General features: G+C 33.7%; 1 protein-coding gene across 3 annotated transcripts in view; it reads left to right on the top strand.

The window, feature by feature from the left end:
* LOC115885781 (TGF-beta-activated kinase 1 and MAP3K7-binding protein 2) overlaps nt 1-19767 on the top strand; it is a 136121-nt gene that overhangs the window by 49523 nt on the left and 66831 nt on the right. For all 3 annotated transcript variants that reach the window (XM_030904800.1, XM_030904799.1, XM_030904798.1), the window contains exons 2-3: nt 8798-9015; nt 14189-15125. In XM_030904800.1, coding sequence (XP_030760660.1) covers nt 8818-9015; nt 14189-15125 — 1135 coding nt within the window. In that variant the 5' untranslated portion in view covers nt 8798-8817. The remainder of the gene's footprint in view (nt 1-8797; nt 9016-14188; nt 15126-19767) is intronic.

Genomic DNA, 19767 nt, shown 5'->3' with positions numbered 1-19767 from the left:
ACCATCAACGAGAAGGTCTTGCATCTCCTAGAGGAAGAATTATTAATGTTAGAAAGTTGACTACTAATTATTTTATAAATATTTTTTATAATTTATAAACTGGACGTATTATTTGGATACAGTTTTGCTTTCAGGTCTATTAATTTATATTTATAAAACTTTTATACAATAAGTTTTTGACTGATATTTTCTTTGTTTTAATCGAAGTATCATTTTTGTGTTCCATTCCCAGTAGTATTTTTTTTCTATACTATTATTCCCTATACTATTAATTTCTAAGATTATTTTATAAGTTAATACATTGGTGTAAAAGTCAATTTAGACATTGGCTTGTCGTTTGGCTGAAGACTGCAATTTAAAATATTTTATAGGGAAAACAAGACCATCATCACCATATAGATACTTAAATGTCGTAAATAACATGAGGTATTAATATTAAATTTTATTCGCTGAGTTTATTATTACTTTACAGCAGATATTTAAATAATGTAACAATAAAGAGTTAATTATCATTGATTTTCTAGTAGCATAATTAAACTACTAACAATTCAATGACAATTATAAAAAACACATGTTAATTGCTAATTAACTTATTAACGCTAATTTGAAGCGTTTTTCAATATTATGTGGCGAGTTCATTGTGTTCTCTAAGGTCCTTTGATCTTTTACAACTAAAAATTTGCAGAGAACATGTTTATACAAAAAATTGTGTGGGCACTATGTGCGCATATCTGAAGTGAATCTTCTTACTAACAGCTATTAAATTGAAGGACATGTTTGAAAAAGTGTAGTTTGAAATGTTGAAAAAGTATACTTGTATTCATTTAAAACTTCCCAATATGGCGGACTTCAGTATGGGAGGCTTAAAAAACGAAAATCTCTAGACTGAAATCGACTGTAGTTCAAATTGATTATCTGTGGTAAATCTAATTGAACTCTGACAATTGGCTGACATTGACGTTTACGGTTCCTTTTTCTAAATCATTATTTTTTGAGTTTTTATTCACAAATTCTACTTGATTTTGTTCTTTTATTTAACCTGCAGCCTGCAGTACTAATTATATAGTTATAAATAATCTTTTCACCGATCAAGAACTGAGGAATAGGCTGGAAGATATTCAAAATGTGTAAAATGCTTAAAAACGTATTAGAAAACATTGACTCGTCCACAAATTCGTGAAAATAAGTTAGTCCAAATGTTTCTAAAAAGGTCTCTATTTATTTTGAGAAGTTTCCTCGTATCAGTAATTTTCAGGTTTGTAATATGTATATGATAATAAATAGATTAAAACTTATTATTCAGGAAACAGGGCGGGCATTACAGATTGTTGTAAATCAGTTTTAAAATATAAAGAAGGTTTAAAACAGGTTTAAAAGTTGAGTTAGCAGAGAAGACCTAAATAAGGTAATGTTGGTAATGGGTAATGGGACCAAAGATCAAATAACACTTGAAATATATAATATGTATAATAATTGTAAGTAGTTTTTATGAATCTGTTTGATATCTATTGCATTGTTTTTATACTTCTTGAAATATATATTTTTTTACTTTACAGGATACACAAAGAATAATAAAAAATACAGTTACTCACTAAAAGCACTTAAGGTTTGTAATAGATGTAGTTAGAATATCAAACACCAAATCAAACCAAAAATTATGTTTTATTTTACTGGTATTCCTCACATATGAAAGGAAATTCATTTCATAAATAAGCAGAAGGACATCATATAGTACACTCTATATTAATAATTCTTTTTTATCCTATACTTGTTAGTTGACGCATCACTTACTAAGTATAAAATTTAGTACTGATTCCAAACCTATAGTTGTGGTTGTGACATATTCTGATGTGTTTCTGGCAATTTAAAAGAAGTTAATATTTAAACAAAACTTTATTAATTTTGAACACAAATTTAATAAAGGTATAATGTGGATAATGTTCTGATTATTACAGTTTGCATGGATGACTGTTTTTGTACAGTACGTCTGTCCGTTCTATAGCTACGGGGTATCCGTGAGATGGGAAACGATAAAGACTTTGTAGTTGATACGTGTGCTGTTGCGACGTTGCCGATACGCCTTTTCCTATCAAGTAAAGTAAAATCACGATCGGAAACCGCTTATTTTTAAAAGACTTTTTTTTCAAGAGAATTATAAGGATATCGTTAGGGTGTCAATTTTTTTTAACGAGAAAACGTCAGTAATCACGATAATTTAAAAACTCAACTTTTTAACACATAACAGGCCATAACTCAAGAACCACTTTAGATATTGAAACTTTTTTTTATTTTCAAGATCGGATATTTTACAATATGTTTACATAAGAAAAATTCGATAAGGTTGTTCTTTCCATTCAGAAATTGTCAACAATCCATCCATTTACTTTTAGAGCATAGCAATTTTCAGCAATCGTGTAATTTTTTTATTGATAAAGATTTTCACATACTGTCTACAAAGAAAATACAGCAGAAATATTAACAAAGTTCTTGAAAAAACTACAATCTATTATTTATTAATAGATTTCGAGATATCGATTTTTGAATTCAGAGTTCTAATAGCGCGACCACTATCGAACACCCACTCAATTCCACTTATTTTTACCAAAAATGCAAGTGTTTCTAGCTTGCACTTAAAAAAATTCAAGCTATAGAGAAAATTACAACGACTCGTTAATAAATAAACAAATTAAGTATCACGAGACGTAATTAAATCGTGAAGCTGAACGCATGATGTACACCTTTCCCTAGAACTTTAAGTACTGACAGAGGTATTGATTGGGTCGACCGGTCAACTGCAAAAAATCTGCTATATCCCCTTGCACGTCTCTTAGCGATGTGCACAGTTTCTCGGTTTATTTCATATGTTTGACACAGTGTTGCCAGAACTACGGATTAATCCGTAGATTGACGGATTTCGGATATATTCTACGGACGTACGGATTTTTTTCCAATAATACGGATTTTCAGTTATTGAACAATTTAACATAATATTATATGTTTAAAAAAAACAGCGTCACAGTTGCCTTGGAAATGAAGATCACTGTTATTTCATATGTAAAATGATATGGTAAATGTTCATTTATCATATCACCATGCCTACTAAACGACTTTTATCATACGAAATATGTAGTACCTATACCCATATAAAGTAAACGCCACGAATGTTTGGGAGTGATTCATCGGTCGCTACCATGTGAACTAATCTGTTTAAGGTCACATAAAACTTAATTCCAGTGCCATGGTGTTTCAAGTCATATAATAATCAATATATAATCTGTTGTAATTTGTTGTTTTAACTGTCAAAGTCCTGTCAAAACATACATTTGGTTATAAATATAAACTGGAATGCCCCATTGTTCGCACTGCAAGCACACCAATGGACTGACGCACAAAAATGAATCAATCAAAGAAACGCGATATAGTATCGTCTTTGTCAATCACGCTAACATTTTAGAATAAGTAGGAGGAGCGCAGGCAGATGATTAGACCGGGCCTTTAAAAACCTACGTCTGCGGTAAAAATTTACGTTTTTAATGTAAAAATGATAGCGCGCATGTCGATTCTAACTTCATCAAGCGATTAATCACTCCCAAACATTCGTGGCGTTTACTATACCCATAAAAGAATATTTGCAAATTAAAAATTTTATCTATTACCATCGACTAATTGACAATCATACAAAGAAATAATAACTGATATTATTTGCCTGTCGGATCATATTTTTGTAATAATAAAAAATTGTATTGGTTTGCAATACTTGTTTGTCTCATCTATTCTTGTCCATGTAATACTACGTAGCTAGTACGTTGATATTGAGAAGTAGTAATGTTTTGTCATTTTTAAGATGTTTATTTTTGATATTTACTTTATGTTTAACATGAATTAATGATCAATAAAATACAGGTGTGTCTTAAATAAGTACAATTATTTTCAGGGGTGGTAGATCTCGATAACGTATTTTCTCTTAACGTTTTTTTCTATATTTGCACCCCTATGTATCGTGACTATGTAAGCGTAACCATATCAGAGATTATGAAATTTTTAAAAAATATACTATTTTTATCATATTTTTATGTGAAAAAACCTCATAGACGTGTTCCTGGGGTCGAAATATACCATCCCTGAAAATATTTGCACTTATTCAAGACTCACCCTGTATAAATACGGATTTTTTTATTCATCTACGGATATTTCGACCAACGAAATACGGATATTACATATTTTCATCTGGCAACACTGGCTTGACAACGTGTTTACTGTCCTCTCTTTGTTCAGTACATTATAAACGCATTGTACTCTTCTTACATACGGAAATCTCAACCCAAGACTAACCTTTGCCAGCTTCCTGCCAGCCTTTACTGTACTTCAAAATACTAAAATCACCGTAAAATAAGAAGAATTAAAGTGAAAACCAGAATATCTAAAATAAAAATCATCTGACTGATTAATTGGCTACCTCAATGTGTTTATATAAATCGTAGTATGTTGGCGCCAGAACGGATATACTAAATCAAAATTCTTTTGACAACAGAAATAAGACTTACAAATCGTATCCCACCAAACTTGATACATATATTTGATGCAAGCAAATATCAAGAGCAAGAACGATACTCCTAGGTAATATATTCAAAGTTAAAGCTGTCAGTTATAACACTCTCTGACAAAAATAAACTCTCTCGTTTCGTAAAAATTTCTTTACGTAGGTCGCCACCTAACTCTAAACAGGAGGTTGTTTACATTTTTTAAATAAATACAACGTGACGTCCGCCTCACCTAAAAATATACAATTTTTATATACGACAGAAAATATTTCATAGGGTTTTTATAATCGACGAGACAAGGTCGTAACTTGTATTATTATCATCTTGGCTAATAATAGATTTTATCTCTGTCGCCGTTACATACACCGCGAACAAATAAAAATATGAAATCAGAAATTAATTTTATTATTTAAAAAAATAAATTTATTTTAATACATATTGGTTTAAAGGGGTTGGTTGGTTGAAGTGGCGAATTCGACCACTTGTCGAACTTGTAGAACTTCGATCTAGTCCAATACTCTTACTTAAATATCTCCATCCCACATATCCCAATGTGTAATTGTGCAAATAAGTACTAATTTCAAAGCAAAAGTTTTTGTATGTTTGTGTATTAATATTATCAAATTATTCTTGATTGAATTATTTTTATTTTACTTTATTATTTTCTATAGTTAGCCTTGAAGATTAGTTAGTCCTGTAGCGTAGTTAGCCTTGAAGAGTAGTTAGCCCCGTAGTGTAGTTTGACTATTAACTTGTGTATTTTTTAGCCTGTGTGGCATTTTGATAGCCTGTGTGGCTTGTTTTTTAGCCTGTGTGGCATTTGATAGCCTGTGTGGCATATTTTTTTATAGTCTGTGTGACTAGCCTGTGTGGCCATTTTATTATTTTATTTAAACTTATATTTTTTGGTTGGACTATTAATAAATTATTCAAGTACCTGTTTAATTTTAAATTCACTTTATTTTAATAATAACTGGTAATATTGTTGCTCACACCAGGTTTTTGCTTTAATTGCAGGTAGGGCATCTCGGTAGCCAGGTCATACAAGACTTGTTGCTATACAACATTTGTCCATTTGCAGCGCCCAGATCAAAGTTCGCTATTACCGTTAGTAACGTACCATCTATTAGTATTGTTTTTATTTTATATTATTAGTTGTATTTTATTATACAATATTTACGCCCTTTAAATTTCTTTTATGGTTTTTATTTTTAAGTTTGAGTTGACCGCTTGAAAAAAAACTTTTTGGCCCTTACAGTAGGATGGAGATATTAAGATAAGGGTATTCGAGTAAATGGTAAACTTTTTAACTCTAAATTTTGACGCTATCTTTTCAAGCTATAGCATCAAAAAAGGAAATAACTTTTCAAGCTATAGCGTCAATAGATGACCCAATTAATCAATATTTCTAGGATTTATTCAAAAATCATATTTTGCCATCAAAATTGTCATCTCCACCCAGAAACCCTATAAAAAGACGTATTGCACTTGTTATAATGATTATCTTTTTATTAAAATAATGATGTCGTTGTGCGGCGCGGGCTCGGCGCACCGCGCGTTTTATGTTATTTTCGGGCCGTCTGTCGGCGTCGTTCTACTTTTTTAACATTGAATAACTTGCTGTACCTCCATTTTGATCTGGAATTCGGGATCCTTATCCATAAAAACATATAAATCGATGTACGACACGTTAATATTGAAAAAATATAAAAACCAACCCCTTTAAAACACCCCCCACTTCTCCAAAACGCACCCAAAAATATTTTTAACTAAAAATTTAAATTCAGAAGGAAGAAGTTTAGAAACCCTAAAATCGATGTGCTAGATGCCTATATTTCTAAAAAAAAATATTTTTTTATTTTTTGTATAGACATTTTTGGGCGCCATCTTGAATTTCTCAAAATGCTCAAGGGTGACAGAGTGGCATCAATCGGATTCTTAAAATAGACCTACTTAGTGACCTAAAACCGCAAAAAAAAAATTCACCGTACCTTACTTCCAGCATTTTCGTCTGGCTTCCAGACTAATACTAAAACACTAGGTACAGTCTGACAAACGGATCTGAAACAACGAGGCAACGGCAAGGGGATCGCAATTTTCTAAAATCATGATCGATTTCATTTATAAAATATCCACGAGCGTGCGGTGTTTCATAAAAATATATCAGGAATTTTTATAATATTTTCCAGTAATGTTTATAATATTATTTTACTTTAAATGTACCTACATTCTGTTTAGTCATTTGCCAAATATAGTAATATTTGTTAAAACGCGTGTACTAATTACAATAAACACAAATCAAGTTAAAGATATAAAACACAATACAATAACACCGCCACTGGATTTTTCAATAGTAGTGACTGTTTCTACTATTCCTAGAGAAAGGCATAAAGTTGGGGGTAATGGCGACAAGACGTGCGAGAATCTCGACCAATCAGACTGGTTGAATCCGGGATGCCATGATGAATTTTGTCAGCGTTGCCAGCTTACCCGAAGCAGATGTTATCTTAAGGAAATACTTTACCTTTTATAATAGGCAGAATGAACGAAATCAGTTAATTAGATAAATATACATTATTACAATAAGAACTACGTCAACATATTAGCATATATATAATTATATATGCTGAAATGAACTAAAATATATTCAATTTTTAGGTAATATCGAGCAACTTTGCTTTTCTATAATTAAACGTGACACCATCGACTTTTTTTGCCCGAATTCCTTCCGTTGTTTTAGATTCGTTTGTCAGATAATACTTGTAGCACAACTTCACTTTTATTTATATAAATAATTAAATATTTTTTATGACTTTTATTTGAGCCACTCTCTATTCTCGTTACGTTCCTTACGTATTTTTGGTAGTTTTGACGTCATGCCTGTACAAAAACTACGAAATTTAAAAATATATTGTTATGATGTAAATGTCACTATATTTTATGTTGTATTTTAATATGTATTTTAGCATGTTATATAATATCCAATAACTTTTCCAAACTTCCACACATGATAAAATATATATCTAAAGGCCAACTATAAAATATAAATTTTAATTTAAGGTGATATTTTTATAAAACATAACAGTTCTAAAGGTGTATGTTTTATTTTTGACTCTGTAAGTGGAATAACTATAGCTTCGTTCCAACTTCGACTAAAACCGTTCAATGTACGGTCACGGTCAAGCGCACTGGGTTAAGGGTAGTTACTTTTAAATGCATCAGCGGCCACTTGAGCGAAACTAAACGAAAATATATGAACGAAGATTCAAATCGTAGGTTAGTTTCGCTCGTTTTAGTTCGTGACAGGTTCCAGCGAATTTTTCGCAGCGATTAATTCTATGATAGCAGAGACACAATACCAAAACGCAGCTAACTTAGCTGACTACTAAGCATAAATCGTTCCCAGTGGCCGATGAAACTTATTTTCGTTTAGTTACCGTTTCTTTATATATTCTTAGCTTAGTTTAGTTTCGCTTTGTAGTATTTTATCGTAAGTTTAAATTAGTAGACCCACGGAATCCGTAACAATATGAATTTATACAATTCTTATATATATATATATATATATAATATTTGTACAACGCCCAAGAAGATGTTTTATTGTTAAGATATGTATTAAATAAATTTACGGACAACTTTCCAATTCAATAGTTAATCTTAAAAATAAAAGTATTTTAGTATAGTAAACGCCACGAATGTTTGGGAGTGATTCATCGCTTGATGAAGTTAGAATCGACACGCGCGCTATCGTTTTTGCATTAAAAACGTAAATTTTACCGCAGACTTAGGTTTTTAAAGGCCCGGTCTAATCATCTGCCTGCGCTCCTCCTACTTATTCTAAAATGTTAGCGTGATTGACAAAGACGATACCATATCGCGTTTCTTTGATTGATTCGTTTTTGTGCGTTAGTCCATTGTTGTGCTTGCAGTGCGACCAATGGGGCATTCCATTTTATATTTATAACCAAATATATGTTTTGACAAGACTTTGACAGTTAAAACAACAAATTACAACAGATTATATATTGATTATTATATGACTTGAAACACCACGGCACTTCAATTAAGATTTATGTGACCTTGAACAGATAAGCGACCAATAAATCACTCCCAAACATTCGTGGCGTTTACTATATTTGAGTAAGTTAAATTCCGATATTTTCAAAGTACCTACTATTATACCTATAGGACATATGAATTGATTTAACTTTTTTTAATAAGAATTATACTAAAGCGAATGATTTCTCTTGTTTCAGACTCACCATAATGGCCGGTAATGTTTGCCGGGACAAAACGGAGATCATCCAACGTTCGTGTCATGCAGATATTCCATGAGTTAAAAGCACAATTCCCTACCATTCCCGACCACATCCTTACCTCCTGTATTACGTCCTATGTCAGCTCAAATTCCAAAGAAAATCTCTACGATCTACTAGCCATACACCAAAATCAGATGGGACGTGCTTCACTTCAGGTAATTTTATGTATGGCAAAAGTATTTCTGCTTGATTTTTAATGTGTTTAGACAGGATATACCAAAAAATTTCTAACCAATACATTTTTTTTATTATCGACCCATTGGAAAGGAGTTTATGCGATATTTTTTCAGCAAACTCTATAACAATCTATTTAGTTCAATGCGGAAAAGCTGATTATAAATTTTGTGCCTCTTTAAGATTTTAAAATGAAGGAAAGCCACGGTGGAGCAAAGTGGGGTGATTGCTTTCCGCCCCAGCTTTCTGGCTCATGCATAATTATACAGTAGTTTGGTAGTTTCTTGTAGTTTAAATCAATATGCAATTTAATAGAAATTTTAATACTAAAAGATAACATATAATTTGAGTTGTCTGTCAATTCGATAAAATAATGAGTGGAGCACATTGTTATTGAGTTTAAAAAGAATAATATATGTGTTAAAAAGCAGAGGCGTGCGGTGAAATTTTAAGTTAGGGAGGAGATTTTTAGAAACTTACCTATTTGTAATGTAATTCGATTCTTTGATCACTTTTTGCAGATTCGTCACTTACGTCATCATAAAAACGTAGATGCTCCGACATGTTTTGGAGAAGATTATTTTCGATGGACAACTTGCGAAAGTTTCTCCTGACCCGTTAAATTTCTCACCAAATTTTTTATACGTTTAAGTGTTGAAAAATTGCGTTCTACTGATGAGCTTGTGGCAGGTATTATCAATACTCCAATTTCGACACTTGTCGGTGTAAGCATCTCCTAGCTCCTTGTCTTTTAAAAATTGCATTAGTTATCTAGCGTTATTTTTTTGCAATAATTTCATCAGTTTCGTAAACCACTTTTAGTTTAGATCGCAGTAACATTCGGTCGAAGAACTGGCATAATGAAAAAGAAGAGATTTAAACGCATCTTCTGGAAAGTTTTTCCTTTATATGCATCAAAATTGCAGAGCTCGAGGAATTTAAAATCATTTAAACCGTTAAATTTACAGTTTATTTGTTGCTGAATATCTGTCCGAGAAAACAAACGACATCGATAAGTCTTTTTAATATTTGCCTATTTTTATCGACTAATTCATTGTGTTGGCTGTGACTAATTTCCAAGTGCTTATTAAGGGCTTTTTAATTCTGGTTTTGCCAAAGACTTTTTCTTTTATGACGGCCTGTAAATGTACTTTGGACATAATGTCTCTTTTACAGCTCTACGGAAAATGTTTAAATTGGAAAAAACTAGTTTTATTCGAGAGATCCTTTTCGTTTTTAAATAATATTCAAGTTCTTATTGTTTTTCGGGATAAAAATGTGTAATACAATTTTTCATTTTTGTGATTAAATTTTTCATAGGCGGTTTTGCCCTATTTTTATTCATGTTCAAACGAAGTTTAATGTTGAAAATCGCTTTATTATTAGGACATACACCACACACTCTTCTTTAATTCTCCAACACTTTCAACGCTATTCCCGACACCCGAAGTTGGCGGTATTTGCATGTCCATGTCCATATTATTGTCTTCCATATTGCACGAGGAACTACGCACGTACGTATTACACAACAAACGGATAACCGACAACCATTCCAACAAAGAACCTATTCTAATGATAGCTTCCACGCCCGCTTACCGCACGCGACTCCGTGGCGGGGACCGGTGGGAGGTTCAATTGCCTCTCGATGCATATGATATGATAATATAAAGTAAAAGAGATGTCATTTCCATAGTCAAAAGTAGGCAACACGTTTAACCAGGACCGATAGTAGCGCACCCTTGAGCCCTAACTGAACTAATGGAAATATGACGTAATTGGTAAAATAGGTATCTGCATTGCCTACCACGAAAAAGGCGGCCAGTTTAAATGTGAATATAAAATTTTATATATTTTTAAAAATATTACGAAATTAAAACTGCCGAAAATATAAAGAAAATTTATTTTTAAAAACGGAATATTTGAAAAGTATAAACTATTGTACACTTTTCAAATGCTTACAGTTAAATGCGAAATTAAATTTGATAATATAAAACATATATGCTGAATTAACCTCGAGGGGAAACCGCTGACAAATTTCTGTACGCTAATGCCAAAGTAACGCCAAAAAATAACAGTAATGCCAAATAATTTCGTACTAATCCCAATAATACCACGAAAAAACCAAAAATGCCAACATCTTGTACACCAAAATACACCAGCGGTTTATCCCTCGATTAACCTATAGTAGTATAAAACGTATTTAACAACGCCCCTAACACAGCATAATATAAGATCGCAGGGTTTGCAATCTATGCTATTATAACAGATAAAGATTTAAATAAAACATCATCAAAAAAATTCACCTTTAAGTTAGATTTATAAACTCAGCAGTTGAAGTTCAGTTGAGGTAGCAAATGTTCAACACAATGAAATGAAGGCGCGAATTTATAGTCAGTTCGTTTTACGTTCACGGAGTTCAGAGATGGACAATGTCTTTATATATCGAACTTGCTTTGCATGATACCCTTTCCTGGATCGTGTGCAAATCACATCATCGGCTGAACAAAATATTACATTATGACGGCAAACACATAGCACAAAACATAAAGTTCAAATAATAGAGAAATAATATAAGGTCTCTGGTTCCTCGGAACTTCCTCCATAATTTCTGTACGCACAAACAAAAAACAAACAAACAACGAATATGCTACAAAAAATAATGACGAAATTCCAAAATTCAAAGTAAAATACAAATAATTTGCTGTCATGTCACTTGTCAATCTTGTCATGACATGTGACAGGTAGCAGGTGGCGACGCTTTGGAGCTCTAACTGAACTATGCAACATTATGTCCTAGTTAGACAACCTTTCAAACACTCTTTTATTTTAGTTACTTTATTGGCTCCAGATTCTATAGAATTTTCTACTGTTGCTCGGTCGAAGTCAAGGCCGCATTTGTTATGGGCTTGATAGTTAAGATAATGTTTTAACATTTTTAATATAAACCGTATTAATTGTTCCATATTTCAAAAATTAGATTACATTTTAGAAGATGATGTTTTTTAATTTGTTTAGAGGAAGCACTGCTTCCCTTGCTTCTATGGACTACGTGTTGGCAGTACGACGGTGTTTATGTTGGAATTCTGATAAAATATAAAAATATACTTTTAAAGCAACGAATTAAAGTTCATTTTGTATGCAAGTGTGTATAATGAAGATGTGAGTACTTCGGTACTTTTTTGTAGCCGATTGATGAGAGACAGCAAATAACAAATGTTTAGATTTCTTTACTTTTATCTCTGGAATTTTATATACTTCCAGACGAAAAAAGAAAGTCCTAAAAGCTCAATCTCAGTACAATGCAGAATATAGAATAATTTTTCAAGTTTCTGATTCATTGTGTAAGTGTATAAAAAATATATGGAGATGGAGAAAAAATTGTAGCATGAAAATTCACTTGGCATCATTAGCAATCTGTGTTTACATGAATATAAGAGAGGATCAAAAATATGATCTATTGTCGAGCCAAGTTTTTGTATAAACATTTCAGATAATTGGTTTGGAAGCTACAAAGTCTTCATATAATTGCATAGATTATGAGAGAATCACTTTTACTAATCTAAATATCTTTAGCGCATTTATACATCACTTAAGTTATTAAACTCATGTCTCTTACCTTAGAAAACATGGTGAGTTGGTCACTGGACATGATTGTTTTCAAGCCTACTTCAATAGATTTAAACTGGAAGGTACACCGAAATGGGTCTACTGCGGGGCTTTTGATGATGCAGAGCATACATTTTTCCAATGCTTCCAAAGAAATTTATTTTTAAAAAAGGTATTTCTAAACCAAACCATCTACCACAGAAGTGCAAAGTGCCAATAGGAGAAAAGATGATATTCCTGATATCTCCTTAGGCTCATGCTGTCAAGCGAAGACCACTGGAAGCTTATCTCTGATATGGCGAAAAAAGTAATCTCACAAAAAGAGCAGAACAGACTGGAGAGCAGGCAACGCAGCTAAGACAATGGCCAGAGAGTGAGAAGTAATACCACAGATTAGGTACACTATATGTATACAGATAAAAATCTTGTCCCTAATTCGTGGTACGAAAATTGTTTTTTATGACGATGAGCAAACGAGTAAAATTTCCTGTGCGCAAAAATCAACTCGCGTTTAAACAGCGTAATAACTGGGCCGGTCAGACTTAGTAAGTAGCCGGTAGATTGCTGTGTACAATTTTAGAGGCCATAAGTGGGCGTGCTATGTGCGCAAACTAGTAACCTAACTAGTGCGCGACTCCGAAAATTGGAACCACGAAAAACAATGCTTTTGACGATAATTTTATAATCTGTATAATCTGTGGTAGTACCTACCGGTGGTTCCTCACTCAACTGGCAGAACGAAACTAAAGGCAGTTTTTGAGTGGGTAAAAATCCCACACTTACAGCACGTCTGTCCGTTCTGTGACTACGGGGTATCCGTGAGAGGGGAAACGATATTCTCTCGATGTTTTTCGTAAAAAATAGACGACGCGTCCCATCAACAAAAAATCGACACATTTGCAAGTAGCCAATAAAATGAGTGGGCGGAGCGATTTGCGGTGACGTACTCGTCAAGTCGACGTATAAAATATATTGCTGTTTATTTAAATGTTTTTTGTCCGCATTCCTTTCATAGACACAGATCCAGCAGACGAACTGTACATTGTAGTGCATTTTACTGCAGTGCAATTCCTAACTGGTAGAAACGAGCAATCGGTGTCACATAGGAGGCATTGTAAATGTGTATATGGTACATAGGCTGTTCCATTAAAAAAAAGTTTATATTAACTGTAATATTTGACAGGGTATACCATTTTTAGTAATGTAACATCGAGTTATACATTCTATAATTATTTTTTTTTAATAAATGTACTCAAAGTAAAAAAATAAAAAAAAGGTAGTTAATGCCTTAAAATTGTGACAAAATAAAATGCTAACATTGTATACTGTATTTACTAAAGTTAAATTTGTGGTTAACTATAGCTATTAAATTTACATGTATACATATAATGCTTTCAAATATTTCTAAATCGACAAAATATCGTAATCCAATATATTATAGTTTACAGTAACTAATCTAATTATCCTAAACTTATTTTCTCACACGAATTGATATGGATTTTTTAGGAATGTAAATTTTTAAAACTCATTTTGTGTTGAACTTTTCAGCTAGAAACATCCCCTTTCGTCCCAACCCCCACAACGGAACATCACCCAATCGAGCTCGAAGAGGCCACCACGCCGGACTCAGAAGGCAGCCGCGGAGACTTCGAACGACTCCGAATCGGCGATATGAACGACAGTGTGAGTGACAACAACCACAATATAGTGAAAAAAGGTGACGCGCACAGTGATAACAAATTCGCAGCGAAACGCGCAGACAGCGTAACGGCCAAACGACCCAACACGCTAAACATCAAACCATCGGGCGCGAACGACAAAGAACGAAAGCTCCAATTATCGGGAAAATGTCCTGACGTGCACAAGTTACTCAATTCGCCGGTACTGGCTGACAAACCGCCTCGATCACCCGTCGGTGCGAAACGATTTTCCGTTAAGACACCCTCAAAGACCAGTTCCCCCACCTCAATCGTCCCGCTCAAAAAAGAAACGGTTTCCACACCGACCCAAACGACTGACACATTAGTTAATAACGCGGTTAGCCCTCAAGTCAATTTGTCCTTGAACGTAAACTGTCAAATGGGATTGGTACAGAGCCCCACCACCAAACCGAAATGTACCGCGAACGTGGAACTGACCCCTACGCAGCCCTGGTTGAGCTCCAATCCCTTCCTGAACGATCCCGCTACCTCGCCGCGGAGTTATACCAGTGTGAGCTTGACTTTAAGGCCGCCCTCGGCCATTCCGCAGGATCCCATAGACATTACTTCGCAGAATTCGAGTCTGACATATTCAACGAGTAGTTTCGATAAGCAAAAGGGGTTGCAAAGTAGGCTTCAAATTACCGTAGGACCTGGGAATGCGAGTAGCGTATCATCTATCAGGACGAGGCCGAGGAGTTTTCATATGGCGGAGAGTCCTACCGAGACTGCGCCAGTGAGGGCTGCTGGTTCCCTTAATGATTTAGCTGTAGTTACTTCCGAACGTAAGTAGATATTTTGTTTTGCATTGCTATTTGAATAGTAAAATAAAATTATTTTGAGTTAAATTCTACTTTTTGCTGCCAAGGCTAGCCGTTAGGGTTTCCGGAACAGGAGCTATTTTTCGGAACCATTAATTTCGGTACCACGCCTCTAAGGAACCGAAATTTCCCGGCTTTCTCGGCATTTTCAATACCAGTTAATTTTTACTCAATTTGTCAATTGGTGCAGTTTGTCAATCAGCAAGCAAGTGATGGTTTTGAAAAGCAAAATCGATAAAAATTTATTTATTAAAATAATATCAAATAATTAAATAATCAGTTTTGAGAAAAATGAAAAAAGATGAACCAGGGGCAGAAACAGGAATTCATTTTAGGGAGGGGAAGGGCCAAAATAAAAAATAATGTAGACTATGCTTCTTAGGACGTCATTTTTAACCAAAAGCATAATATTTAACACAATTTACAGATTTTAGGGGGGGGGGGGGCGGGTCCCATGGGCACCCCCTCTGAGATGAACACAAACGAAGAAAAAACATAGGTAACTTAAAATTCACACAACATAAACTAACTTTAAACTCAAATTTAATAAATTTGAATTAAAAATGCAAATGCTTATAAAAACATATCATAAAATATAAATAATGCATTGAACAATATTATGCTAAATAAATATCATATTTAAACTTCAATAATTGGTAATGAACATTATAGAAACTTCAAAAGTGAAAAGAAGTAAGCACAATAAGGAATAGGATCACTAGAATATTTAGAAGAGATGTTTTCCTCTTTGTAGTAAGATCTGTACTACTACTACTGTCATTACTCGCTGACGAGTATTTGGCACGCATCAGAAGATGGTTACGCAAGGCGTTTTCTTTCATGAGCTTTTCTGTGACTGAAAAGCCCGATACGTGATGTTATCTCTCTTCCGCACTCCGGGCATTCAAAAATCTCATTACTTTGTTGCCTCTTTACTTTTTGGTTGTCGTTGTTAACTGAGTTTGCAATTCTCCTCCATTGCGTTCTATTGTGCGCTGCTTCCTCCCACTGATACTGCATACTTATCCCCTTTAAGTTTTCATGAAAATATCTTTGTATCTTTTGAGTTGTCCACCCGGTTTCCTCTTACCCTCTAGAAGCTCACCGTAACGAAGAGATTTCGGTAGGCGGTTTTCTTGCATTCTGCATACGTGGCCAGCCCATCTTAAGCGGGATTTAGTAATAATGGCTTCAGCGCTCTCGCAGCTGGCTTTTTCAAGGACTGATAGTTTGAGACATGGTGGTACCATTTGATTCTTAACAGTGGTCTAAGGCGTCTCTGTTGCAACTTGTTTAATGCGCTCGTGTGTCGGCGGTACGGCACCCAGGTTTCGCTTCCATATTGCTCTGAAATTGAGCACAAAAACGAAACTTGCAGTGTACCGACCAATAATAATAATTTGTGCACGCATGATCTTAGTTTTATCGATGTTCAGCTTAAGGCCTAAGTCTCGTATGCCCAGATATATGTGTTCAGCATTTCCTGTAATTGCTGTAATGTTTTTGCAACTAGAGCGCAGTCATCAGCGTATTGAAGTTCTGTGATAAATTTTATCAAAATAAAAACACTAAATCACCACAATACACCAAAACACTTTTACTTTTACACTGGACGCGCGTTTCGCTAACCGTGTTAGCATCATCAGCAGATGATTATAAACTATTACTAGTTTATAATCATATATTATGGATATTAGCATCATCAGCAGATGATTATAAACTATTACTAGTTTATAATCATATATTATGGATACTAGCATCATCAGTAGATGATTATAAACTATTATGAGTTTATAATCATCTGCTGATGATGCTAACATGGTTAGCGAAACGCGCGTCCAGTGTAAAAGTAAATGTGTTTTGGTGTATTGTAGTGATTTAGTGTTTTTATTTTGCTGTGTAACACCAAAGGTTCCAACCCTCAACTGTAATAAATTTTATACTTGTTTTTGCCCTGAGTCTTTTTATGTTGAACAGACCGCCGCAGAGTGTAACGAAATCGAGAAACGCGGGACATTAGCCCAAAAAACAATAAATTTAATTCATCAAGTTTTTATATAGATGGATAAAGGACATCCCAGAGCTCCACCATGTGAGATATTCCTTGAGTTGACCTCTTAGTCGGGGAGTTATAGCGGGTTAAAGTTATGGTTTCCTTAATTTACCAAATCTGTACAAAAATTTCATACAATGAAATTTATTATTTTCAGAAGTTTCCTTGTGTTGTTCAATTCCAACAATTTTTTCCGTAAAGAGAGGTCTTTTACCAACAACAAATCTGAAAAAAATGTCCCAATTTTTTTCAAGTCTAGTTTCTACATGTTTATTAGATATGACTTTCAAAAAAAAGCTTACATTCGCGCAAGGTTATATATACAAAATATCATAGAGTGAACCTTCTAGTATACTGTCACATATAAATTTGATCCACCTAGATCTGAACCTGGAAGAAAAAAATTAATTTCTTCGGCAATAATTACGTTTTCCATTGATTCGACCGTAGTTTGGTGACATGAAAGAGACAGCAGAACTATTTGTTTCCCTTTACGGTTGGTATTATATGCCTTCAAGCATTCATATGCTTTTAATTCATAGTGCAGATATCTGTGAACGTTTTCAATTTATACCCATCGGCAAAATGTCCGAAGAAGCATCTGAATCAAGAAACAAAGAATTTCGATCGTTCCGCCAAAATTTTTCCAGGAAGAGTGGTCGTAAGGAAACTATTGAAGATATATTGCACAACTTATTGATATATTCAGATCCTCTACTTTCACATCTGCGACCAAAGCACTCTAAAAATAAAAAAGTAGACTTGTTTCCGGAAGCGAAAGAGCTCTTATATATGGATGGAGAAGAAATTGACAATGATTTTTAAGCATGTTTTATGTAAGTGCCTTACATATTATGTTATTTTGGAATAATATACACCCCGCATAAATTATCGCATCACTTATTAATTTGGAAAACTGCAAAGTAGTCTTAAATTCTCTTAGTTAACAATAATCTCAAAAGTTATTTGCATTAATAGCAACTTGTTAAGGAATGGAAAGTATATCATAACTCAGGCAGATCTTAGATTTAAGTTTTTCACATAAAAATGTTTGAAGCGTTTCAAGAATAAATACTACGAAAAATATAAGTATTGCGAAATTTTTTGTGAGGTGTGTATTATGGTTTCCTTTGTTGAAGTTGAATACGTTTTTTTCGCATATTATCATATTATTTAATACTGTTAAAAGATATTTGCCACTTGTGTCGTTCTCTTTGAGTTTTGCAGTCTTATTTAATTTATCCCTGATTATTTGAATATTTAGGAATGTTGATTGAGTTTTGACATATTAGCGGGAGATAAATGATTGTTCGACAGTAATTTGATAACGTTTTTGGTCCATTAGAGCTATAAACTCTTGGTAAAAAAAATATACCTGTAAAGTCCTTTTATAAAACTTCGTATTTTTTTTGAGCTTCCATTATGCGTTTTTTACTCTTTTCGCCCTATAGCAAAAATTCCTAGTCGTATTATTTAATTTCTGTCAAAAAATTTCAGCAAGAATAGTGATAACTGAAGAAAAATGCCAATGTCCCACTATTTTAGTTTTCGTTACACTGTGCGCCGCCCCGTCGTATCTGTATCTAATGCCCAATCCTCTCTCCTGCAGTTTGCTGTCCACTATAATAGAGAGCGCTGCCATGAATATGTCGACACTCTCGACTTGTTGTTATGGAGACTTTTACACACTGTAAGAAATTTGTTGGGTACTCCTAACTTTTGCATAATTGCCCAAAGTATATCTCTGTTTACGCAGAGTCGAAGGCTTTGGTCGATGAATGCAACATAAAGTTTACTCTGCTGTTCCTTTACTTTTTCCTGTAGTTGGCGGACGGAGTAGAGAGAATATGGAATCAACGGTACCGCGGTTAGTGCGAAAGCCCGTTTGCGATTCTGGGAGGATTTTTCTATATGTGGGTGAAGGCGGTTTGACATAATTTTTGCGAGAACTTTTCCTCCGATAGCCAGTAGCGAAATTCCCCGGTAGTTTTCGCAATCTGTTGCACTGCCTTTGTTCTTAAATATATTCTCTATATTCGTGTTGCGAAAGTCCTAATATGACATCGAATAGAGCCTTAAGGTGGCCAATAAGTTCTTTACTTGCACACTTATAGATTTCCGCTGGAATCGCGTCACAGCCAGCCGATTTGTTGTTTTATGGAGGCCTTTATTTCCTGTTCCGTTATTGGGACGTATTTTTTTAATGAAATACAAATAAAAATAAAAAAAAAAACTTATTTTTAATTGACTATAGATTACTTTTAAATTAATAAAATTATTACAACGAATATATCATGTATAACTATCTAAAATGGGATTTTTTATTAGCTGGCTAATACTCGAAAAATAGTTTGAGCTTTCTAAAACACATTTCCTTGTTTTGATTCGTTAGTGTAAACGAAATATGTAGTAGGTTAATCATTACGTTTGTCTTTGAACATTTCATTCAGTTGCATTATCATTTTGAATTACCTTATAATCAATGTATATTTGTTAATTTTTAAACCTTTGTCGTAACATGATGTTTTTTATTGATTAAGCAAGATTTATTTG

Source organism: Sitophilus oryzae, unplaced genomic scaffold (genome assembly GCF_002938485.1).
Source record: "Sitophilus oryzae breed Bouriz unplaced genomic scaffold, Soryzae_2.0 scaffold_41_pilon_pilon, whole genome shotgun sequence".
Lineage (NCBI taxonomy): Eukaryota > Metazoa > Arthropoda > Insecta > Coleoptera > Curculionidae > Sitophilus > Sitophilus oryzae.
The sequence above is the reverse complement of the archived record's forward strand: the minus strand, read 5'-3'. Positions and strand labels throughout refer to the sequence as shown.